This window comes from Lepidochelys kempii, chromosome 6 (genome assembly GCF_965140265.1).
Source record: "Lepidochelys kempii isolate rLepKem1 chromosome 6, rLepKem1.hap2, whole genome shotgun sequence".
Taxonomy (NCBI): domain Eukaryota; kingdom Metazoa; phylum Chordata; order Testudines; family Cheloniidae; genus Lepidochelys; species Lepidochelys kempii.
The window spans coordinates 71,259,443-71,286,126 of record NC_133261.1 but is presented as its reverse complement, the minus strand read 5'-3'; the positions used below and the strand labels follow the sequence as shown (position 1 = coordinate 71,286,126).

Below are 26,684 nucleotides of genomic sequence, written 5' to 3'. Positions count from 1 at the left end.
CTACTGCATTCTCATAGTGACTCTGGAAATGGGAGGCACTGAAAAGGAAAACCCAGAATTTCTCTCCAGGTCCCAGGCATCTCAGGGCTCTCCTTCTATGCATAGTATGAGCTTCTCCTTCTGCCATTAGGGTGCAGAAAGGGAAGATGTGAGATGCTCTGACAGAGGTTGGCAGCAATATGGGGAAGGACATAGGGACTGTGGGCAGATAATACTACAGGAAACTCCCACAGACAGACCTAACATTTCCCCCTCCAGATCTTAATTAGGTTTCCCAGGCTAGCACGTCAGCAATGCAATGCAGGTATTCTTTCTTGAATGTACACTGAAACCTATTTGCCTGTGCCGAAATTAGCGCACCAATTGGGGTGCGAGAAAGCCGGCTGCAGTTTCTCACCATGGACGATAGTTCAGAGATCTCAGCAAAGAAAGCTGAACCAGGCAGCTAGTGTGTTGTTGCTCCACAGCAGACCTCTTTTTGGAGGTTCGGTTCATGAAGGTCTGGAATGTGTTTCAGGTTCCAAACCAACCCAAGCTGAACCTCACCTGAAACCACCAAGATGCCTGATCTGAGGTGAAACACATGGAGTTTTGCATAGTTTCTATCCAAAAGTGTAACCCATTTGAAGCTCACTCCAAATCTAGCCCAGGATCACTCAAAAGAGTTTCAGGTTTGCAATGCAATCCGAAGTTTCAGATTTCACTGTGATCATTTGTAAAGCTCTGTTAAGATGTCATCAGGCATTTGATGTAGTGATGCAAGGAAAGAGGATAATAGCTATTCTAACAGCTTGTGAACTGGCAAATCCCTCTACACTTCTTTCTGCTCTTCCTTCCCCTAAGGAAAATGAAATAGCTTTAAGTGGCTGTGATGCGCTTCTGTGCTGAAAAGCTGGCTTTTGGTTTAAGCCATACCAGGCATAGGGGACTAGGCATGGAAATTTCTCTCACCCCTGATGCTGCTCCTCGGAACTCGTTCAGCTTTTTCATGAGCTGCAGGCAGTGTTCGTAGTCATTCCCCATATCACCAATATTAATCATCACTTCCTGGGGAAAGGGAAAACAGTTAGGTGGATATTCAACTAACCACGGGAATTGCTTCAGGTCCGGAATGCAAGCAGCCAGCATTTCCTATGGCTTTTCCTTTTCCTGATAAACCAAAAGTGATTTCACTCATCCCACAACCATACGCTCCAGGAACACAATATCCTTTGTGATGGAAATTTTGTACATGAGGGCCCAATAATGTTTTAAGTGGAAGTTTTCTGTGTCCCTGAATATCATATCCCACTTTTTGCTGCTCTCCCATGCGCCTTGACTACTGAATGTCCTGGCACACTGCATAATATGCCGTTACTTGCAGAAACTGATACAAGGAATAGAGATTGGTTCCCCAGATCTAAAAGATGGCTTTTGTTACTGAGATCAAGTAGCGGAGCGCTTAGTTTGAAACCCGAATACAATTCTCTATTTATTTTTCTCCCTCTAAAGTGGATTTTAGGGTTCATAAAAGTGAAGTACTTCCATAAGTAATGACAGGTTTCAGAGGAACAGCCGTGTTAGTCTGTATTCGCAAAAAGAAAAGGAGTACTTGTGGCACCTTAGAGACTAACCAATTTATTTGACATCTGATGAAGTGAGCTGTAGCTCACGAAAGCTCATGCTCAAATAAATTGGTTAGTCTCTAAGGTGCCACAAGTACTCCTTTTCTTTTTCCATAAGTAAGTAAGTGCTAGAGCATGGGGCAGCGGGGGATGGTGTTTCCTCTCATACCACTCTCTAAGTGCATTTTAAATCATGACCTGCAAACCCTTGGACCTTTCCTGTAGTCCTGCCCCCCAGCTCTGAAAATGCATTTCATTCCATTTCTAGAAACCCCCTTTGTACTGGCCATAGGGGCTTCTATTGAGCAGAGACTGACCAATGATGTTAAATTTTGTATAGTTTTGTGATGTAGACAGATGTTCAGAGACTATGGTGAGGTCACCCCCTAACTCATTTGCACTTATCACATACTTGTGCCTTAATCCATTGCACCACTTAATATGAACTTCCCATCCTTAACAGCATGTGCCCTATTAGTGAAATATGACTACTGACCTCCAGATCAAGGCCCTACATATTTCTCATTGGACAAGGTGACTGGTTTTTCATTCTTATAAGAAAAATGTCTCAGATTTAATACACAATTTAGTGAATTTAGGATTTCAGGTGCTTAGGGTAGGCTCTATTCTTTTTTCATAGCTTTGTTTCAGAGGAGATGTAAAAGCAGAGCCCTGAACCCTTTGGTCTCTATAGATCCCATGACACTTTGTGAATGAATAGGAATGTTAATACTGGTGTCCTAGGCAAATTCCAACTCTGGCATGAAAACATATCAGAACGTTTTAACAGTTGCTGTGATATTCCCTATATACAATCTGTAAAGCCCTTAAAGTCCCCCAGGACAAAAGACACAATGTAAATGTCCTGAAAGGTGATATCATCATCAAATGTTCATTACTAAAAAACATATATATAGCACCATGGGCTTGCTTGCCCCAGTTAAAGAATAGAGTCCATGTACCTTCTCCCTGATCCAGGCCTCCACTTGGTCCACTTTCTGCAGAAACTCCAGGAAGTCCCGAATGTCCTCCAGCATCTTTCCATGAGCAGCAACAGCCCACTTCAGCTTCTCCCAGTGCTCCTGGATCATACGGGTCCTACGACAGATCTCCCCTGATTTTGGGTGGCTTTGTGACACCAGGGCTTCCCCTTTCTTCATGTCAGAAAGAGAGAATTAGAAAGGAAGTTTACCACGAACAGAAGGGTTACATGATCTTTCTAGGAGGACCTCCTTCTCCTCACCCCCAACAAAACTCCAGTACAAGAGCCCTCAAACTGTGAATACTCAGCCATTATTTTCAATAATTGGTAGGAGAGTCTGCACTATTCTGACGCAGTCAAGAACATTAGGCTTGAACATTCCATGGGCAAGGTGAAATTCAGAGGTTGGAAGCACAAGGGAGGGTATTTCAGATAAACATCTTCCAGATGATGATTCACTCACTCTCAGGAAGATGATTCAGACATGGTATGACATTTTCTTTCCAAGATCAGGAAGATTCAGTACTAGCAGGGGAAGTCAGTGGCTCCTTCCCATGTAAGGAATACGGAAACAGAGAAGTCCCCTGGAAACCACACATGGACAATTAATGGGACTCCCACACCTTGCATTAGTGACATTCCAGTCACCCCTATGAAATACCACCAGGATTCTTGCCACACGGAAAGGGATGGTCTCTGGTTCAGATGGAAGGAGATGGAGAACTGACACTATGCTGGGGAATATTTAATACTCACTTTGAGCTCCTTCCCCCTCTTCTTCTGCAGAATGAACCTGCAATAGCAGCAGATAGTAGCAGAGTGTCGGAGTTACCTTGTTAACAGCTGTGATGATCTCCTCATTAGCCAGAATCTCAGCCTCAAAGACCTGATGTTTCTGCAGCAGCTTCATTTTATCCTTCAGGTTGCTGTGGTCTCGGATGGAAGGGTCCTCCAGCTTTTGCATGCGCTCATTAATCCAGTCCTCTGCCTGCAACCAAGGGGAGCAGCAGAATTAACATGACACCCAGAAGCTGTCTCTCCTCTCCCAATCTCAGAGCCTCCTCCCAAGGCACAATGTGGTTCTGTGAAATGGCACGTGCCTGGCGGAGGCAGATTTCCAATAATTGGTAATAACAAAAGTGACTTTCTGATTTCGGAACTGTCCAGCTGAAAGGGAGTGAAAATAATTCTATCAAATGATAAGGGGAAAATATTGACAATAGCTTGGATACTATTGTTATTGTATCTCAAGTTATAAGTGAGTTTAGATGCAAATCTATGGTGACTCTTGCTCATTCACACAGATCTAACATGTTGGTCATGTTTGAGGCCAGAGAGGAATTTTATCCCAAGATTACTGCCAAGGATTTTTTCCCCTCTCCTGGATTACTGTGCAATGATCTTTCAACAAAATTGAGAGAGCATGCCACACAGAACCTATTTCCTGGTATTGTGGGGTGTGCATTTGTTCTTTTCCATCTGCTTCTCTACCTCCATCAAAGAGCTGATCTCCTAGAAATCCTTGCTTCCCTTTATGAGCCTCTGAATGAATACATTTTAGTTGTGCATGGTGGGGTACATTTTCAGCATGGTAAATGGTGATTTAGCTTGATTACTTCATGTAACACAATGGCAGGGTTCCCCTCTTGTCCATTCTGTTAGCAAGTGTTGGAACATGTGGGGACCTGCAGGATAATTACTGGGGCCCTTGCAGCTAATTAGAGTCCACCCTGAAGATAAGGGAGGTAGGAAGAGTGCTCTGGAAAAGGGAGCTAGGTATGGGATGGGTAGTCCCTCAAGGAAGTAAAATCCGGAGCAGATAGGTCCAGGAAGAAGGCAACCTGGGAGTTGATAAACTGTCTGCTCAGGCTGAGGCTGGGGGTTCATGTAATATTATTTTGGAATAATCTTTATTGTCAATACTCCAGACAGCAGGGGGATAGTCACATATTTTGGTTCGTTCTTTGTTTGGAGCTGGATGAGGACGACGTTAGCTTCCACCGCATTAATGACAGCTAGCTGTTCTGGTGATTAGCGCATGGGGCTGAGAGCTAGGAAGAGAACCCAGGAGTCCTCCTATCTCTGCCACTGACCTGCTTTGTTACCTTGGTGCAGTCACTTAACAGCTCTGTGCCTCAGTTTCCCCATCTGTAAAATGGGGATATTTACCTATTCCAAACAGGTGTTATGAAGTTTAATGAATTAATATGAACCAGTTAGAAATCTTCAAGTCAAAGGCACTATAGAAGTGCCAAGTATTATTAATATTAATGGCACCTGTGCTACTAAGTCCTTTAACAGTACTTAGGAGTGTTACCTCAGCATGTTTTAAACACATGAAAGAGGATTTTTTTCCAGTTCTACCAGTTAAGTGTGAAAGATACCCTACGTTCTCCAACATGCAGGCATGGTGTGCACACCCTTAGTTATTTTCTGAGCCCTCCCCCTCTTTATTTTGGGCAGGTGTTGAGAGCCTGTTCATCAGTATACATTTCACATTTAACTGTGAATCTCTTCACAGTCACTGTTTTCTGTTATAATTGGATGTAAGAGTCACCAAATGAGTAACTGTACCAGTTTATTTCTGTAACCTGGGTCCTTCTCATCTCATCCCCCTTGTGTGTGTGACATCCTCAACTACTGCTCAAGTCTGTCATCTAGATTGCAAGGGGAAGGTCCTGTTTTCTGTGAAGTGCTTGCTGCACACTTGTGGCTGCTAGAAATTAAACAAGTAATAAACAAGATCAGCAGCTCTTTCTGAAGAGCTAATTATGGTCATGTCTCTCTTAAAATCTGTCTCCTTCAGGGATTTAAATGCAGCCTGTTAGAATAAAACAGGCAATAGGATCTACTTCAGTTTTTCACAAGTAACAAAAAAGTATGCCAAGTTTCAGTTCGTAGCACTGAAAGAAATGTCTTCTTTCCATCATGCCTTTGAGAACTGGAAACTTGACACATATCATGACCGATCCTGTATGCCTCAAGCCACTGACATACAGTAAAATTTTGGCTCCACAAGGACAGCAAATTGAGATCATTTTTGTGTGCCTCAAAACACATCGTCAGTTGCTTTTGGGGGACTGCACTGACTGTATATGGGACTCAGAAGCTGGGTGTTTTTCCTTGTTAATTACCAGTTTGAATCCATCTTTCAGCCACTGAAATTCTGTACACAGAAACAGCCCTCATCTGTTTTTTCCTTCCACAAGCTGTTTTTTTTCCCTCCCATAAGCACATGTAGGGATTCAAAAAATAAACTTGGTATCAAGGTTGTCAAGGGCAGCAAACTGTCATCTGTGACTTTCATTACTAATGCACTCCCTGCTCACAAGCTAAGGCCTTCTCCCATTACGCAGACACACATTAACACTCAAAGGACTCTTAACTGTCTCTCTTCTTTTTAAAAGGAGAGTCTTATCTGAACAGTGAGACTGGGCAGCCAATAGATCTTTTCTGGTAACTCACCATAGGGTCTCTTTCACACTTTCTAATATTAAACCCAGGGCATGGTGACACTATCTTTAACAGGTTTCAGAGTAGCAGCCGTGTTAGTCTGTATTCGCAAAAAGAAAAGGAGTACTAGTGGCACCTTAGAGACTAACCAATTTATTTGAGCATAAGCTTTCGTGAGCTACAGCTCACTTCATCGGATGCATCATTGAAGCTTATGCTCAAATAAATTGGTTAGTCTCTAAGGTGCCACAAGTACTCCTTATCTTTAACAGGGTCACTGCCACACTCTACTGGCAGACCAGATACAATTTTGTTAAAATCCCATTTAACAACCATTTCTGTAGCTTTCCTCCTATCATTCTATCAAGTGACTTAGACAGTCCCCAGGCTTCAGCAGAAAGGAGCAGTCAGCAGGATCTAGATAATGAGGAGGACATTCAGGGTACATAGCAAAGCTGACCTATTTTCCCAGGATCTCTCCAGGAAGTGGGTTTTGACAGGGATGATGAGTGAAATCCTGGCTTCATCGAGGTGAGTGGCAAAACTCCCATTAGGACCTGGGTTTCACCCAGTGTAGGGAGATGGGAACAGTCTGATTTCTGGAGGGCGCTGGTTGGTTTTTTAAATTCTATACAGCCTCTATTTAGAAACATTTATTTTTGAATGTATTTGTGCTCAGAACTCAGGGTGAGCACACTTGGCAAAATACATTATTAAGCACAGTACTTAGCATTTATATAGTGCTGCATGAATTCCAGGCACTGTATAAATATTAATGAATTAATCCTCCCAACGCCTCTGTGAGGTAGATGGATAAGCATGTTATTCCCTTTACAGATGGAGAAAGAGAGAGAAAAGTGAAGTGACTCTGCCAAGGCCACATGATGAGTGAATTGGCAGAGCCAGGATCAAAAGTCAGGACCTCCTGACTTTCAGCCTTGTGATCATTCCCTCAGAGTAAAGTAAATACATTCCTAACCAGCAGCTTCCTTTTTTTCTCAGATGATTAAGGATGTGATGCACAGTTTGTGACAGTACGGAAGCATACTGGAGACCTCACAACCACTGGATGCTCAAATAGCTATGGTAGCAAAAAATACCCACCACCAACTGCAGCAGAAGACTGTGCCCCATTTTGTGATCCAAATGCGGGTTCTCCAGACTTCAGGATTGCAATTCCTGTCTAGAAATGAAGTCACGTACCCTGAAAATGCTAAGGCTGCTGCATTTTGCACCAGCTGATCTTAAACAGACCGTATGATTCCAATACTCTGCCTTCTGTACCATCTTCCCAATAAACAGAGAATCCAGTTCTCTCTCCTGATATTCAAAGCTCTCCATGTGATTAGCCTGAGCTATCTGAGAGTTTGCTTCTCCCCCATGGCTATAACTGCTACCTTCCACTGGAACAATGATTCTATTAACCAACGGGGATAGCTTTTGACTGCAGGAGATAGGATTTTCACAGGAACTGGACCTAGACTATGGAACTTACTCTCACAAGAAACAAGAATAATTGCTGTTGGCACACAATGAATAACCACTGTGTTGGCACACAGGGCCAGATCCTGCTCTAAGATATACATGTGTGTCAGTCAGGGGAGCAGGGAGAGCTTCTTTCCATAGGACAAGAGCGGAGAAGGATTATAATTTAATACTCAGGGGGCACTGAGGGGTAGACATATTCCGAAACCAGCTGGTGGACTGCATCCACAACTAGCATTGCCAACCCCCCATCCAGGCAGCAGGTTTGTGGCCATCTGCCTCATTAACCTGGGATACCCTATGCCTTTTGAAAATAGCAGCAGTGTGCAATTCGCCATTCATTCCCTCAGCCCAGCCTATGGACTCCTGCTCTGCCTGGAGTATTTGTGGGGCAGAGGATGCATCAAGCCAGAATTCCAGCTACCATGCTCACTCCTGACCAGGTCAGGATTTGGCTCGTTACTTATTGACAAATACAAGGATAGCATTTGGCTATTTAATAGGGTCTTGCTAGAATACATTTTAAAAAGAGGATGGGCTTTGAAAAAGTTTTTTCTGACCGTGAATTCAAACACTGCCAAGGAAGAGGGACCTGCTGAGATACTGAACTGGTTAGTGTTAGGGGGGAGGGATGCCCGCACAGGCTGTTTGTACAAATGGAATCTTAAGTACTGTTTTAAAAAACTCCTGTCTGTAATATAAAGAATAAAGTGCAGGTTGTGGGCAGCAGCTATCCAGCTGGCGTTTGCTTTTGGTAACAGTCTGGGCTTGAAATATGTCAGCTTAGCGCAGGGCAGTGTTTGGGGTGACTGAACCTCCCCGCTTTTTCTTTCCACTGCCGAGGAGTGTTTCAAGGGAGGCCACAACAGGTGCATCTGCAAACCCAATAACAGTGTGTGCAAATGCCCCCGTCAGCTCCCGTGTGTGTGATGTTTGTGCCAGCATGACGGATGCTGGCACATTTTTCAGGCACGCACATTGGGCTGCCCTTTGGAAATGTGACCTGGGATGTCTTCCCAACCGTGATGTCAGCAGCAGCAACAACTCTATTACAAGGCTAAGTCCAGAACAGGAGAAACAAATAGAATTGGAATCGTTTTACAGAGATGGTCCTAAAGCAACTAAAGAGCTGCTCTAACTTATGACACTGGCATAAAGTTCCTAAGTGACCTTACACCAGTGGAGGATAAGCATAGCTCTGCTTGGCTTCACCATGCTCTCTCCCTCCCCACATCCGTCCCATCTAGGAATGCCCGTTTCTTCCTTCTATGCCAGAGAGAAGGGAGCAAGGGGCATAGAAGGCAATTATTTCACCTTTGCCATTTTTACCCTAGTGAAGAGTTCCCCTGTGTTCAAAGTGGCTGTAAATGGATAGAAACCATGTCATAATCATGGTGCAATAACAACCACCTTTATTAAAAGAATTTCCTCTTCAGATGTTTAGAAACACAGGTGTTGCTATAGCTGGCTAGACCTTTGATCAAGCTGGTCTCTTGCAGTGGCCAGTGCCTGATGTTTCAGAGGGATGTAATTCCCCCCTCCTGCCATAAATCATTCTTACTGTAATGATAGTAGGAATTTTGAAGTAGGAACCAAAGTTACCCATAGTGTTGTACGGGGAATCATTGTACGTAGTGAGCCTTATCAGCAGAAGCACATTGCACTTGGAGCCAGGCAGGCAAGCCAGCAGCACCTATCTGTACAGATCTCAGCAACAAATAAAGTGTTTACTGTACTTAAAAAGTCTTTTCTTATATTATAATAGCAAGTTGGCAGCAGCTATTACACTGGTGTCAGAAAACACTAGAAGTAAGAAAAGAGTAGAAGAAAACTGAAAAGAAACGGACCAACTAAAGCCTCCAGGAAAGTTAGCGTTTGAAGAAAATGGAGAAAGTGGAAGGAAGGATTAGAGCTGGACATCATTGCAAGTGGCATGGACAAAAACAATGAACGGTTGCAAACAGCATTATTTCCTTCTGCAGCAGGTGAAGAAAACAGAGGTGTATTTAATACTTTTCAATGTAATGATGTAGCAGATCAAGAAACAAAAACCAGATCATACAGAATATGTTTAAGGCATACTGTGCACCGCAAAGAAATATGTATGGGAGTCACAGTTTTTTCACCAGAAATCAGATGATGGGAAAGTATAGAGCAATATGTAACTGATTTAAAACTAGCAGTACAATTGTAGAGAACTGTGAGGGTCACTCATTAAAGACTGCATCATGTGTGAGGTTGCATCAGTTCAAGCTAGGTTGTTGTGGGACAGTAATTTAATCCTTGAATGTGCTGTGGACATATGACATGCAGATGAAAGGACTGCAAAACAACTGAAAGGCCTAGATGAACTGGAGAAACACCTTTAGTAAGCACCCAGACACGCAGTCATGAACTGGAGTGGTGTCCTACAACTAATAAAAACCTGCAATCAAGAGAAGTGAAAAGAGCAATCAGAGAGGCAACTAAAGGTTGTTATAAATGCAGCCATAGTCATGCCATAAGGTAGCCTCCTACACATGAGCAAGAATGAGGAAGATTTGGCAAATGCAATCATATTGCGAAAAAGTGCAACTCTGGAAGGCAAAAGTACCAGGGCCAGGGCCGGCTCTAGGCACCAGCAAAACAAGCAGGTGCTTGGGGCAGCACATTTCTAGGGGCGGCATTCCGGCGCCGGCCATGCTGCCCCTAGAAATGTGCCCCCGCCGCCCCAGCTCGGCCTCCGCCTGCTCCCCTCAGCACGCCGCCGCTGCTCCGCTTCTCCCCCTTCCGCCCCGGCTTGCTGTGCGCCAAACAGCTGTTTCGCTCAGCAAGTCTGGGAGGGAGCAGCGGAGCGGTAGCACACTTGTGGGAGGTGGTGGTGGTGGAGCAGAGGCGAGCTGGGGTGGGGAGCGGTTCCTCTACCCCCCCACCCTCACTCACCTCCTCTCCACCCGCTCCCCTGAACGTGCTGCCTCTCCCTCGCCTGAGAGCGAGGCAGGAGAAGCGGAGCAGCGGCATGTTCAGGGGAGCAGGCAGAGCAGAGGTGAGCTAGGGCAGAAGGTTGCGGGGGAGGAGCTGCAGGAAGCAATGGGGGGGGTGGAGAAATGCGGCACGCCCGGGGGAGGAGGCGGGGCCAGGGATTTGGGGAAGGGGTTGGGAAAGGGCGGAGTTTAGGTGGAGCCGGGAGCAGGGGGGGCACGAAAAAAAAGCAGGGGTGGCCAAAAAATTTTTTTGCTTGGGGAGGCAAAAATCCTAGAGCTGGCCCTGACCAGGGCAAAGAGCTGTTTAACCTCACAGAAGCAGGTGAGCACTCGTAAGATCTGTTCCTCTGTGTGCTAAGTACTGAGCCTCCAAAGGATGAGTGGAATGTGGATTTGCTCATTATTGATCACAAAACTATGAGTTTTAAAATCAATATTGAGGCACAGGCCAAAGTGATGTCTGTAAAGTGATACAACATTTTAATGGCCGAACTCCTTGCTCAACTCAAGTATTCAGCTGATAACCTACTGGGGGGAAACTGCAGGTATGTGGTGAATGCAACTTGGACTGTGAGTATCGGCATAAGAAAACATTGGTGGAATTTCAGGTGGTAGGATCTGACTCAAGTGGTGTGGATTGCACCCTCAGCAAGTTTGCAGATGACACTAAACTGGGAGGAGAGGTAGATACGCTGGAGGGCAGGGATAGGATACAGAGGGACCTAGACAAATTAGAGGATTGGGCCAAAAGAAATCTGATGAGGTTCAACAAGGACAAGTGCAGAGTCCTGCACTTAGGACGGAAGAATCCCATGCACCGCTACAGACTAGGGACCGAATGGCTCGGCAGCAGTTCTGCAGAAAAGGACCTAGGGGTTACAGTGGACGAGAAGCTGGATATGAGTCAACAGTGTGCCCTTGTTGCCAAGAAGGCCAATGGCATTTTGGGATGTATATGTAGGGGCATTGCCAGCTGTCATAAATAAAGGGAAGGGTAAACCCCTTTAAAATACCTCCTGGCCAGAGTTAAAACCCTCTCACCTGTAAAGGGTTAAGAAGCTAAAGGTAACCTCGCTGGCACCTGACCAAAATGACCAATGAGGAGACAAGATACTTTCAAAAGCTAGGAGGAGGGAGAAAAACAAAGGGTCTGTGTCTGTCGGTATGCTGCTTTTGCTGGGGATAGAACAGGAATGGAGTCTTAGAACCTTTAGTAAGTAATCTAGCTAGGTATGTGTTAGATTATGATTTCTTTAAATGGCTGAGAAAAGAACTGTGCTGAATAGAAAGACTATTCCTGTCTGTGTGTCTTTTTTGTAACTTAAGGTTTTGCCTAGAGGGATTCTCTATGTTTTGAATCTAATTACCCTGTAAGGTATCTACCATCCTGATTTTACAGAGGTGATTCCTTTACTTCTATTTACTTCTATTTCTATTAAAAGTCTTCTTGTAAGAAAACTGAATGCTTTTTCATTGTTCTCAGATCCAAGGGTTTGGGTCTGTGGTCACCTATGCAAATTGGTGAGGATTTTTACCAAACCTTTCCCAGGAAGTGGGGTGCCAGGGTTGGGAGGATTTTTTGGGGAAAGACGTGTCCAAACTACGTTTCCCAGTAAACCCAATTAGAGTTTGGTGGTGGCAGTGGATATTCCCAGGGCAAAGGATAAAATTAATTTGTACCTTGGGGAAGTTTTAACCTAAGCTGGTAAAAGTAAGCTTAGGAGGTTTTCATGCAGGTCCCCACATCTGTACCCTAGAGTTCAGAGTCAGGGAGGAACCTTGACACCAGCAGATCGAGGGATGTGATCGTTCCCCTCTATTCGACATTGGTGAGGCCTCATCTGGAGTACTGTGTCCAGTTTTGGGCCCCACACTACAAGAAGGATGTGGAAAAATTGGAAAGAGTCCAGCGGAGGGCAACAAAAATGATTAGGGGACTGGAACACATGAGTTATGAGGAGAGGCTGAGGGAACTGGGATTGTTTAGTCTGCGGAAGAGAAGAATGAGGGGGGATTTGATAGCTGCTTTCAACTACCTGAAAGGGGGTTCCAAAGAGGATGGATCTAGACTGTTCTCATTGGGAGCTGATGACAGAACAAGGAGTAAGGGTTTCAAGTTGCAGTGGGGGAGGTTTAGGTTGGATATTAGGAAAAACTTTTTCACTAGGAGGGTGGTGAAGCACTGGAATGCGTTACATAGGGAGGTGGTGGAATCTCCTTCCTTACATATATTTAAGATCAGGCTTGACAAAGCCCTGGCTGGGATGATTTAGTTGGGGATTGGTCCTGCTTTGAGCAGGGGGTTGGACTAGATGACCTCCTGAGGTCCCTTCCAACCCTGATAGTCTATGATTCTATGACTCCAAAGCTATATTGGGCTTACAGGCAGTGACAAGTTTAAACTTAGTACAGAGAGTCAATATGATAAAGGAAGAAACAGAAGGTGAATGGAATATATTTAAATAATACCAGGATTTATTTGAAGGTGAGCGTGCTTGCCAGGTAAGCACACCATAAAGATGAACACGCAAGTACCACCTGCAGTTCACCACCTTGCAAACTTCCAGTGGTATTAAGGGACAAAATAGAAAAAGAATTGCTCTGCATGGAACAGTTGCAAGTAATAACAAAAGTGCAAGAATTTACAAAATGTCAATTCCATACTAACTGTCGACAAATCAGGTTGAGATAAAAGAAAAGTATGCTTGGATGCAAGAGATATGAATAAAGTGACACAAAGGGAACATTTTCAATTACCTAAAGTAGAACTCACTAGCAAGTTAGCAGAAGCTACAGTTTTCACTGTCTTAGATGCCAGTAGTGGATTTTGGCAAATACAGCCGATTGACAAAATTCTAGACTGTTCACTCAACACACCATTAGGCAGGTACATGTTCACCAGAATTCCTTTTAGCATCTGTTCAGCTTCTGAAGTATTCCAAAGAGTGCTCCACAGACATTTGAAGGTCTGGAAGATGTTGAATGTTATATAGATGACATACTGGTCCGGGGAAATACCAGACAAGAACATGATGAAAGGCTCAAGAGAGTTCTAGACAGGTATCGTGAAAGGCATCTGTGACTGACTGAACAAGAGCAAACACAAATGGGCTCCGACAGAGAAAATATTTGGGAGCTTTCCTTGAAAACAGAAGGTTATTTACATTGGGAAATTTATCCTGCACATGTCAACAGTAGCAATTCCTTTAAGACAACTATTGGGAAAAGATGTCAAGTTCACCCATATGCCAATGCATGAGGCATTTGAAAGAATTGTTTACAAGGGCATCTGTGCTAAAGTACTTTCATGTCAAAGACCAGTTGCTGTGCCAGAGGATGCGAGTTCTTCCGGATTAAGGGCTATTGCTGCAAAAGGTGGCTCCTGTTGCTTATTGCTTCTAAAGCTCTGACAACTACCCAAAAGAATTATGCCCAAATAGAAAAAGAAATGCTGGCAATATTATCTGGCTTCACTTGATTTCGTCAGTTTATCTATGGGGAAAAAAGCAGCAATGGAAACAGACCACACAGCTCCTTTGGCCATTTTCAGAGAACCTTTGCGCAGTGCTCTACCAAAGATTCAAAGACGGTTGCTAACACTCCAGAAATATCAACTGAAAGTTGGGTACAGGCCAGGGAAAGTCTTAGGAATTGCTGATGCTTTATCCAGAGTGTCCAAATTGCATGGTGAAGGAGTCAGTTCAGAGGAAGCTGATATTGCAATACATCTCACGATGTCTTACTTGCATATTTCAGAACAGAAGTTGAAGGAATTTCAGACAGCTACTGCAAATGATGTCCTGCAAACTTTAAAACAAACAAGTACTTGTGGCACCTTAGAGACTAACCAATTTATTTGAGCATGAGCTTTCCTGAGCTACAGCTCACTTCATCGGATGCATACCGTGGAAATTGCAGAAGACATTATATACATACAGAGACCATGAAACAATACCTCCTCCCACCCCACTGTCCTGCTGGTAATAGCTTATCTAAAGTGATCATCAAGTTGGGCCATTTCCAGCACAAATCCAGGTTTTCTCACCCTCCGCCCCTGCCCCCAAACTCACTCTCCTGCTGGTAATAGCCCATCCAAAGTGACGACTCTAAGTCTCTAGTCTCTAAGGTGCCACAAGTACTCCTTTTCTTTTTGCGAATACAGACTAACACGGCTGTTACTCTGAAACCTTAAAACAAACAATTTCCCAAGGATGGCCAGACCAGAGAATGGAAGTACCAGAGGACAGTTGTGCTTATTGGTCATAGAGAGAAGAACTAAGTATGCAAGATGGACTTGTCTTCAGAAGTAACAGAATCATATCTCAGAAAGGAGATCTCATCTTGTATTCATAAGAGTCATATGGGAGCAGAGCTACATAAAAAGAGAGCTTTGGATGCTGTCTACTGGCCAGACATGTAGTCAAATTGAGGACATGGTATAGTCCATTGAAACACATGTTAAACCTTCAGAAACAAAGATCTAAAGGAACTAGTGTTACCACATGAGGTCCCAACAGACCATGGCAGAAACTTGGCATGAACCTGTTTAAATGTCAAGGTACAGATTATCTTACTCTGGTTGATTATTATTCAAAATACTTAGAAGTCTACTTGTTTCAGGACACCACAAGGGTGTCTATCATCAGACGCTGCAAGTCTATAATTGCAAGGTATAACATACCTTGATGAGCTCATTAGTGACAATGGAGCACAATTTGGCTCTAGAGACTTTAAAACTTTTGAAAAGCAATAGGACTTTATTCACAAAACATCATGTCTGTTATTCCTACAATTGAATGGAATAGCTGAGAGAGCAGTTCAAACTGTGAATCAGATTTTAAAAAAATCTGTTTTGTGTAACACACATCCCTATTATATTGGATAGGGTTATTAGAATACCCCTATAGGAAATTGAAGATCACCTGCTCAACTCGACATGAAAAGATGTTTTAAAACCAGATTGCCAACTTCATCAAAGTTGTTGAAACCCTACCTAATGCAAAGAGATATACAAACTAGCTTAAAATTGAGACAAGCAAAGCAGAAATATTTCTTTGACAAATGTACAAAGCTGCTATCACAAGAAAATGGAGATACTGTTTGTATTCGCCAAAAAAGAGCATGGAAACAGGCAAAGGCGATTGACCAACACACTGCTCCCAGATCTTGTCTTACTGAGACAGAGGAAAGTGATGTCTATAGAAGATACAGAAAGGATTTGACGAACACTAAAAGAACTGTGCAAGTGGGGAATAAAAATAGGGGACAAACAGAAACTGTGTCAACATTCAACTCAAATGCAAGCAACACCAGCTCAGTCTGCTGAAGCTACTGAGACTCAAGTGGTCAGTTCGAATAGAAAGAAGTGGGACACTGATAATCCTGCCACTACCTCAAGGCAGAGCGATAAGAAAACCTATTCGATACATTGGATACAGAGGCTAATTGTTCTAGACTCTTAAGGATTCAGATTATGGATGCTAAATTAAGTAGACAGTTAAATAAAAAAACTGAAATGTAGTTAAATTGTATGCCTTTTTTAAAAGGGTGGAAATGTAATGATAGTAGGAATTTTATGGATAATTTTGGTTCTTACTCTAGTATTGTATGGAGGGAATCATTATGCAGTTAGCCTTATCGGCAGACGCACATTGCTTGCGCTTGGAGCCCTGCCGACAGCCTATCCGGACAGTTCTTAGCAATGAGTTAAGTGTTTATGGTTACATAAAGTCTTGAGTATCTTTCCTTATGTTATAATGGCAAGTTGGCAATAGCTATTACACCTACCTCTACGAAGTTCTGGTAGAAGAGCATGAGAAGGAGTGTGGTTTGCAGTTTCTCCCGTCTACTCTGAGACAGATCTTTGATCCAATTCCTCCTCTCAAGTACAGAGTTCAGTTTGTGCTGGATCTTTATCCCCTCCAACCCACCATCCTTCTGCAGCCTCTTTGCCTGTTCCTGAAGAGATGTCACCTTTTAAGGGAACAAAACTGAAATCACGGCTGTGTCTCTTAACACGTGGAAGAATATGACAGAAACAATTTCCTTTCTCTGTCACCTTCTTACCATACCTAAAAAGATGGCCCCTTCTGGAAGAACTGAGAAAGGCAGGAAAAAGCTAAAATAACATTGTAATACATCTGTGGCCACCTAGGATTTCCCATTTGCCACTATGCCGCCCACACATCATGGCCACTTTGACCTACACAGCAGCTATATGGGTGAAAGGAGAATCTCCATTAGTTGACAGCAGCTTAGGAACTATTATACACAGCTGAGCAGTTCTGCTTCTATCCCATAGAGGACAGGGGAAAACACACACACACAACATTTCATTACTAGTTTTGCAGACACACACACAGTATATATTTACATAATCCTTGCCCCATGGTGTTCTGTGCTAACTAATCTATATTCTTGCTCTAAAATTTTGTTTTTGAGGAAGGAATAGGAACATTTGCTATTAGCAGCACATAGTACAGAACTCATTCTAGATTTCCTCTGGTAAGTCTCAGTATTCCAATCTTTGGGCAATTTTCTTACAGGTAATAAGACACTACAGCCAGGATAAAACCATGGACTGTTTATTGCTTTCCTTCCACTTCTCAGCCTTCTTATTTCACTAGACTTCATTGAGACTTTCCTGCCTTCCCAGTATTCTCTATTTGGCTTAAGCATATCAGCCCAACCAACAAGTCTATGCTTTGCCCATAAGACAAGACTTCTCCTCTGTACTTGATACAGTATTCTTCATTTTACCTTTTCATCCTGAGAGGTCAGAATCTTCTCAAAAGCCTCGTGTTTCCTGATAAGCCGCTCCACCTCATCTACCGAGTTTCCCAGGTCACTGGTTTTCAAATAAATCTACCAACAAAAGTTGAATTAGTTTCTAGCCAACTTTGCTGTAAGTGAAAATTGGGTGAATCTGATGCATTTTAGCATGAGACATTAACACCAGCACTGGCAGTGTGCTCCAGAAAGGACCAGGCATTAAACAATTAATGGAGGAAGGAGAGACATTGCAGAGGAAAAACGTACCAGGATAAAAGGGTAGAGCTGCACATTTCTGGGCAAAGTGGAGGTGTGTTGAGAGAAAGGTTTGAGGAAGCTTGTATATCACTTGCATAATTCAAGCTAGTACTATCACTCACTGCTCGAGAGAGTGTTGGAAGAGCCGAGGATGCGGACGATACATTAGTAGAGCTAACTGAAGAATAGGGAAGTGTGAGTGTGGAGGATGGTTGCACAGCACCTGCCTGCAATGTGTTTGGCTCCAGCCAATGTTTTGTGCTTCAGAGAGACCCTAGACAGGAATAGCAGGGACAGCTTTTGGAGAACCGAGCTCTGCATTAGTCACTTCAGAAATTGTTTGTATGTTTGCTGAATATGCCACATGCATCCCCAGAGTGCTGAGCTGTATTTCACGTTATCCTGGTTTTAGGGAAATCAATTGCACAAATAGGTGTCTCCCATACCTTCTGTAACTAAGGCATTTTTTTCCCCAAATGCAAAACAAACACACTGAATCAATTCCCCTTGAGGGGGAAAAAACCCCGCTTCTGCAGGAAGCTTGTAACTTGCTGCATTTCCTTGGAATGAATTGCTCTTTAGTTCATTCTCCTTTTTACTGTGTGAAAAAGGCAGGACAAAAACTTTAATGGAGTAGATGGCTATGGTAAGGCTTGGTCAAGGATTAGTGTCAGGCTTGGTACTCAGTGGGGTAGCCACTGGACAAACATATGGCTGCACAGTTAGTTTCTAGTTTTGCATAAGGGAAGAGAAGTCTGAGACCAAGGTATAATTTAAAGGAATTAAGAGGAGGGAAAAAATAAAACACAATCAGAGAAACAACAGGAAGATCAATGCTCCTGGAAGAAGCCCCACCAGGAATATTGGCAAATTGGTATCGCACAATATATATGTGCATGGGAGAAATGATATTGTCCAGAAAGAGTTCTTACAATTTGCAAAAGATTCCAATTCAGTCACATCTCAATGTGTAATATATACCAGGGCAAAGATATTCTTACACAGCGAAACTGGAAAACCAATGGTGAAACCACTTGTCTGGCCAGAAATATCAATCAATCTTCCTGTCCCACCCAGTAGCTTCTAGAGGAGAGGCTTACCTGACATACTTTACATACAGTGTCAGCCAGACCTCATGCTGAGGCTGGAAGCTCTGGATACAGTTGGATCAACTGACTGAAATCAAGTCCTGGACTCACCTTCCAATTCATTTTTTGGAAGTGAACTTGAGATAAATATTTTGCATACACAGACAAGTGTACAGGGAAGTATTTAGCCCAATCTAGATTTATCAGCTGGGCTGCATTAATCCACTTGTGAGTATGAGAAGACAGGTTAAAAAATATCCCCACAACTAAATTTTAGTGGAGGGGGACCACCATAGACCAAGCCTCGGCTCTTAAGAAGTCTGCCTCAAAAAGTGTTGGGTTGGATAAAGGGATGGATCATCATCAAAGCCTATTTCATATTAAAACTAATCACACTTTAAAGCAAACATTATTGTCCCTCATACCCTGGCTCCTCTAACTAACCTACAGTTCAGGGGTGCAGAATAAAGGTGCTAAGACTTTTGTTTGTTTTAATGTTCTTCTTTGGTTGGGCCTTGCGGAGAAAAACTTCACCCATTGCACTTTTGATAGGTCTCCTGTACAGACAAATAGCCACCCTACTCTTTGTACAACTGACACCCCATAGTTACCACCAGACTTAGTTACCTTGGAAAAAATACCTTCAGCCTAAATCTATTAGTCCTGGACTCTGAGCAATTCCTCATCCCACTACAGTCCCCTTTTCTTCCATCTGAAACTGCATTTCTTGCATACTGTGTCTCCGCTGCAGAAGCTGCTTTAAAGGCATATCACATCCTTTGCCATGTTTTATGGCTTAGCTACAATCTCAGGAAGGAAAAATCCACCTGAGAAATGGAAATGTGTCACATTAGACATAGTTGTCAGAGTCTGTACTGCTTTCCACAGGTGCACTTCCAGGCCTGTTTATATGATTATTTTCCAGTGGCATCTGTATCAGATTCTAGGGCACATGGAGGAGTGGGCAGCCATCCACCTCCCCACTACTGCATCTGTGGTGGGCAAAGGAGGAGAGAGTTGAAAAGGGAGAGTTGGGTCATCAACAACTACCCCCTACTAAAGCCACTGGTGACATCTGACAGAATGAGGGTGGGGACAGTGAGCTGTTGCTATTGGAGAGTTTTGTGACTTGCTCCTACTTCCATGGTGGTTTCTAGGGATGCGGAATATAGAGCACTGAAAACCTGAGGCAAGCCCCATTGCACACAACGGAAGAAGTCCCAGTGACTTCACTGGGCCTTGAACGAAGCTATCGCAGAGCAGTGCATCTAACTCTGTGCTGATACAAAGAGAGTCAGCACAGAAGCCTCCAGTATTGTAGGAGTGGTACCATTAGTGATGATGTGGCTGAGAGAAAGCAACACCAATAGCGCAAAGCACCCTGCTGAAGGAGTTTGTGTGTGGTGAGAAACTGTCCTTTCCTCATTTAAACTGAACACTAGATGAGACTTTAAGAATGAGGAAAACTGCAGCACTTTGCCATTAAAGCATTTGTTGTAACAATCTGAAAGCAGAATGGAAACTGGCTCTCAGACTCTGACATAGGCCCTTTGCCAGTTAAGTCTTTTTTCTTTTCTTTCTTTCTTTTTTTTTGGGGGGGGGGCAATAGGGAGCTGCCTGTGAGAGGTCCCCAAACTCCTATTTTTAATGAGAAATGTTAATTTAAAATACAATGAACTGTATTGTTTTCCCCAGGTAACTAGCCAGGGCCCCACATTGCATACATGGGGCATAAGCTTTCTTTCAAGTTTGTTTAAGTGTTTTTGTTCTGAATCACTTCTGCCAAATTCTTAGAGACCAAAAAAAAAAAAAGCCACAGATTAAAACATTCGCTATAAAACAGCCTCCCTTTTCAAATGAAAATTTGCAAAGACTCCTAAAAAGCCACAGAGTAGACCTAGCCCTTCTGAGATTTAAAATGGAAATTTAACAAACAGCCAAGTTGTTAAAAATGCAAAGTGCTGAAACAAACTGAGATTTTCATTCGGTTTCAAATGGAGTTTCACTATCCCTGAGTTCGTTGTAAATGGATGTAACTATATTGTCATTATGACAGTGAAGTCCACACCATAGGTCAGTAGAGTGCTAAACTCAGAGTTATATTGGTCCATAATGTCAAAATAAATTCCTATTTTAAACTGAAAGGCACAACATACGCACTCACCTGGCAGACCAGATCAGCTATTTGAGAAAACCCAAAGGAAACATTCTGGTTATTAGCATAACTATGCTCTCTGGGCACTACAACTTTAAGTTCACCAGCTCATCACACAGACCTGTCGGTGGTTGTTGCAGCTCAGAGAAAAGTTTGTCTTTCAAGAAATATTATTTTTTCCCAGAACAAGAATTATTGTAACTCAGCACTTGACTGAATCTTTCAACCACTCACTTCCTGAGCTGCTTCTCTTCACAGTCTGACCAGCTCCAAGTATTCTACCCAGCACATCACACATCTTGGAACCGATGCGATTGTTCCACACATGGAACTCCAGTTGGAGGCTCTGGGAGTTCTAAGTGTGGCCAATGGCAGGAATAGGCCAGTCGCTAACAGTTTTAGGCTCCTGAAAAACCTTAAAGCTGATAGGGAAGTTCTCTGCTAGTGTAGTGGGGAGCAACTTGGTCTAAAGTCTGATGAAAAAGTACACTAAAACCAAAAATTTAAAGGAGAAAAACAAGATTACATTTTTCTTAGCAGAAATAAATAAAGCACTTAATACAATTTATATTTCAGAATTATTTGTTTACTATGCTGTATTGAGTAGAAGGTACAATTACAGTATGATACCTCTTTATTTTAAGTTGAAGAAGACACAAAATGTTTGTAAAAATATATACATATGTCTCACATACTAAAGTCACTCTGCTTGTGGCCTCATGTCTCACAATGCACTTGAGGTGTGTTTATATTACATACATTTATGGGTGCTCTTCCCCATCCTTCCATTTGTATGTTATTTCTTACATATATGAATATAAATACATGACATGGCCCTTGACTGAAATACACATGGGAAGCGCACAGAACTCAGTCAATATTCAGTTTCTAGTATTGCTATAATGAAAAAAACCTACCCCATAAGCGATAGGTTTAAAAACAGAATCCTAATACTTTTACAATATCAACATTAAAATGTTTACTTATGATACCTTTTGCTTGAAAACTTATACTAAATTCCCCTTCAACTCCCCCAGGCTTCATTAGTAGAGACACTGTGAAGATGTCCAGATCTTAGAGAGACAAAATTCCCTTCTTTCCTCCAAGAGAGGGTGGTCTCTCCCTCTCTCGTGCGCGTGCTCTCATAAAAGTAGTTTCTTTCTATGCACTTAAACATATTAATTTTACAAACCAAGGGGTACTTATTAAAAGTTAAAGCGAAAGGAATTATCCATTTAGAAATAAAGCACAACTTGACAACTTAGCAAATAAAAAATTGTGATACAGGAAAATCTAAGAGAATAGACTGACGGTATCTACAGGTTCCCACAGTGACTGGTAAAGAAAAAAAAACAATTCTTGGCCAAAGGGTTTGATCCTGAAAGGGGCTGAGCATTTAAATACATGCATACATTTAAGCACACAAGTAACTCCATTGACACTGGTGGGACTATTCACATATTTAAAGGTTAGCATGTGATTTGCAGGATCAGATCACAATGCTCAGCATCTTGCAGGATCGAGCTCAATTGTGGCCATAATGACAACAAAACAAAAATGGCACAGACAAGTCTACTCCAATAGATAAGTCATCTCTAGGTAATAGGAGCACACCAGGAGGAAAACAAGGAGGAATCCACATGGCTTGGGTAACCAAGGTCTGTTTGCAAATGTTCCTAGAATGGAATGGAAATCTTTACCACTCTCCTCCCAGCTCCAAAGGAGGCAATGTTCACAGCGATAGATGGACACCATGCACCCCTGCCGGCTCTGTGTGGCACATTTGCAGCGCGGGCTGGTATGTTTGTTAAGAGGGTGTCAGGATCTACGGTTCCTACAGTGCATGCATCCTGGGAAGGCCTTGAACCAGATGTTGCCCAATGTTGTTGTGAAGAGAGCAATTCTGGACAGCAAACTGGATTCACTGATAGAGAGAGGCCAGCCCCAATCCCAACGGGGTGAAGGGATGGGCCAGGTGCATCCGGATCATGTGACTTGATAAAGATGGTGGGTGCTGGACTTTTTCTGAATTCTCTTACCACGTGGATAGGCACAGTAGTCCAAGGGGTGGCAAGTATTAAGGTTATTTTGGAAATCTTGTGGTGAGCTGGCGTTAGCCTTTCACATGGAGTCTTCCCAAATGCTGTCTCAGATGAAGGGTTGTTTTGAAAGATGATCAGATTGGGATCTAAATCAGTGTTGGGGACCTCACTTCCACCAACAGAACTTTCTCTTCTAGTCAGCACAGCTGGTGACAGCCATATTTCTCTGGAGACTGTTTGCTGGGGAAGGCCAGGGCATTCGGCAGAGGAAGTCACATGAAATCTTGTAATCTGAAGACCTGGAGACCCAGGTGAGGCAAAATCTTGTTTAGATACCTGGGATCCTGTTGGGAGACCAGCAGATGTACCAGACATCTTCTCCAGTTGTGGCACTAGAAGGCTGGAATGAGCATGGTTGCTCATTTGAGTATCAGTTCTAAAAGGCTTTATTGCCAAGCTGCAGGTTGAAATGTAGAGCTTCACTGAAGCATGGAGGTCTGGAATTGGAACACTGCATTGACTGTAGCCACGTTGGGGTGGGGCTGAGCTACAAGATGCAAGCGTTGCATGAATCCTTTTGCTATGGAGTGGTGAAACAGCTGGAATGGCAGACAGAGCAACATCTAGACGTGATGTCCAGCTTGGTGGGACTTTTGAGGAAGAAGCAACAGAAGGCAAAGACATTGAAAGCTTCATGGGACCATTTTTATCAGTGGAAGAGTGACAGACACTTTGATCTCCTACTGAGCATTGCTTACAAGATGTGGGTGTGGACCAAATGCCAAAACTCCCATATCCACTGCCCCGAGGGTCTCTGCGAAGATTGGAACATGTAGATGCCATGTCAGAAGGATTAATGCACGGGTTATCTTTCCTGAAATCTTTCTGCCTATTTGTCTGAGCCAGGATGACATCTAACCTTGAACAGTAAACCCCAGAAGACATGTTGCTTGGAGTACTCTCTGTTGCTGATTGCCCAGATGGAAGATACCACGCTGAGGATGGCATCTTCTGGAAAGGCTGCCCCTGCACAGCTGATTCAAAGGTTGGTGGTGGGGTCACTCTACTGGAAGACAGCATCACTTCCACAGTGGAAACATAGATTGGTGCAGATGAGGTCTTGCAGTGATGGTCTCTGCATGACATCCTGCAGCTCAGTCCTAAACTGTGCAAAACCAAAGCAATAGAAACTTGCCTTTCCCCCTATTTTTACAATAAACTCCTAATCCTTGTTCCTTTGGCACTGGAAATTTCCATTCTTCCTCTGATGTGAAGGAGTGAGAGGTTAATAAACATTCCTCGGGAAAAAAAAAAGGATAAACTAAAGTATCCACATTCGAAATAAAAAGCTCTATTCCTCTAACGCTACCACCATCACCACCTATCCCGTCTGCAAAACGATATGAGCATGTGATGATCTGAAAGATAAATTATCAAGTATGAGTCTCTGCTCTCTGACAGGGAGACTGCAGACAGAGGAGGAGTGAGCCAAGAATGCTCGCCAGAGACAGACCGTGAATTTGCCGTTATGTCGTCTGTGAAAAAACACAAAGTAGCTAACCTAAGCAAAGCATCTGTTGCCTTGAAATGGTTGGGAGAGAGCAGAGCATATAGAGGTCTACTTCTATTAAAAAACAAAGCAAGTTTATTCTCTTTTCATCTGTCTCAGACGCTGCCTGTCTGCACTCAGAATGGCAAGATCTCTGTTCACAGGTCTTAGGAGAATTTCCTACAACTGTTCCAAGCAATGGCACAACAGAATTCAGCAATAAAAAAAGATATCTGTTTGCCTAATTTCCTCCACATGTGCTCTGTTTTCTTTAGCACAGAATGATCCTAGACTAAACCCTGCTGAAATCCTTCGAAGGTTTAAGCAACTTGGATGTAACATAAGATGCTGGCACGAAGTCAGACATGTCACACTGGCACGGAGAACGAATGAGAAAGCAGTTCTAGTTTAAAACACTGTGGGCTGCTTACCTTTTTCCTTGCCCTATTCCTTGCTGCTGGAAGAGACTTTGTTCAAGGTATATGCAGCATGTTCTGTGTACGTAAACAATCCACAACAGGGATCTGACTGAAGCAACTATATTAAAGAGACGCATGCACATTCTCCAGACACGTGGCTACAAAAAGACACAGCTAAGTAATGCCACCCACCCACCCACCCACAAAATGTCAGAAAGGAGGGAAAAGAGTTGTGAAATGTCTGCCTGCCTGACGGGGATCCTTTTGAAACAGGTGTTCACTTCAGTCTGTTCCAAGTCCAGCAAATGGCAAAATCCTCCCTGTGAAAGTGATTTGAAAGTCCACAACTGAAGCCTCAGGGGCAAATGAGGGAATAAAATCTTGTTACGAAATTAGAGACAAAACACGGCTACCACTACACTTGTTAAGAAATGGCAATTTAAAGTGCTGTCCTTCGTTCCTGCCCACGCCACCAAGGAAGAGGACCTGTGTCATTACTCAGCCACACATTTTAGCTCTGCATAGCCATAGTAGTGCTCAGTCTGATGGAATAAATCCCCCATCTGCTGTTTTAATGGATACGCATATAATACAAACTAAATAAATACCGATATACAGCTTTATCAAACTCTGCACCCAGTAGATGGATGGAACCAGCTGCAGAGGATACCAACACATCTCTTGATCCTCTCCCTTTATTCAAATAAATGTCCAGAGGCAGAATCTGAGGCAAGATCTGTGTGAAGAATGCCCATATGGAGAGAGAAGAGAAGTGAGAACCCCTTTGTGCTAAGTAGAGCACAAACACAGAACAAAAAGACAGTCCCTGTTGTAAAGACCTTAGACAACCGACAACACATTGATACAGATGGACCGATATTGGAGTACTAGGCAACAATGAGACATTATTGGTCAACCTGATTGGCTCTGCTGTTGTATTTCTTTATAGATGCCACTCCTTGAGGGAAAGCTCTCTCACTGAAGAATGTTTTATATTTGGAGCTTAACATATTCAGGCTTGGGCTCTGTCTGGTCTCTCTTGGCAAGAAGTTCCATAGCCAGGTCCCGTCATGGAGAACTCTGTTTCCCAGCCTAACAGCCTAACCCCGCATCTCTCCAGCTTCATAATCACTACAGAGTGTAGCTGTTTTGGAGGGCCATGGAGGATGAGGTGGTCTCCACAGTAGCCAGGTCCCATACCATTACGGGCTTTAATAAGTGAAAACTGGACTTGGCGTTGTCGTTTACAATGAACAGAGAATGAGTGAAGTTTGCAAAATGCAGGTAAGATGTGTTTCTATCTGCATTCTTTACTTCTGAGGCATGCTGATACATGCTAGACCAACTTCAGCCTCTCTGTGGCATTTTTAATCAATATCAGGTGAAGAGAGTTACAGCAGATTAATTTTGAGGTGAAAATGAACAACTTCCTGGCTTTTCAGTGGTGGAAGAAAAGCATTCCTCAGTACTGTGGCAAACTGCAAGCCCAAGAGTAGTGACCAGTCCAATCTGATCCAGAAGCGTCATACCCACTTGAGCATCTGCTTTCTTGTACCCTGTGTTTTTAGTAAATTACGTGTCTTCCCTTTGCCACCAACATCATTTATATGTCTCGTGGGTTAAGTTTGACTCATCTGCTCTTCATCCATCCACAGATCTCTTCCAGGCATTGTCACATCTCAGGCTCTGTGTACATGGCAAATTAGGGGTGTGATTCCCAGCTTGTGAGAGCTGGCCTGTGAAAGATAGTAGCATAGCCACAGTAGCACAGGCAGCAGCAGCAGCAGCAAGTGCAGACCCATGGCGTTCAGGTGGGTCTGTATGGGAGCCGGCTGGTCCGCACTGTCATTGTGCGTGTGACGCTACTATTTTTAGCATTCTAGTTCAATGAGAGCTAGTGCAAGTATGTCTACGT

General features: G+C 43.3%; 2 protein-coding genes across 2 annotated transcripts in view; both read right to left on the bottom strand.

The window, feature by feature from the left end:
* Positions 1 to 26,684, bottom strand: part of SPTBN5 (spectrin beta, non-erythrocytic 5) — a 149,910-nt gene that overhangs the window by 51,362 nt on the left and 71,864 nt on the right. The window contains exons 37-41 of the mRNA XM_073350339.1: positions 17,247 to 17,351; positions 16,275 to 16,460; positions 3,419 to 3,574; positions 2,567 to 2,758; positions 952 to 1,047 (exon numbers count right to left, since the gene is read on the bottom strand). Coding sequence (XP_073206440.1) covers positions 952 to 1,047; positions 2,567 to 2,758; positions 3,419 to 3,574; positions 16,275 to 16,460; positions 17,247 to 17,351 — 735 coding nt within the window. The remainder of the gene's footprint in view (positions 1 to 951; positions 1,048 to 2,566; positions 2,759 to 3,418; positions 3,575 to 16,274; positions 16,461 to 17,246; positions 17,352 to 26,684) is intronic.
* Positions 21,350 to 24,828, bottom strand: LOC140913035 (uncharacterized). Its single transcript, XM_073348663.1, has 2 exons — positions 24,782 to 24,828; positions 21,350 to 24,219 (listed from the first exon to the last, which is right to left on the bottom strand). Exon 2 carries the CDS (start codon positions 23,945 to 23,947, stop codon positions 22,436 to 22,438), a length of 1,512 nt encoding a protein of 503 aa, XP_073204764.1. The 5' UTR covers positions 23,948 to 24,219; positions 24,782 to 24,828; the 3' UTR covers positions 21,350 to 22,435.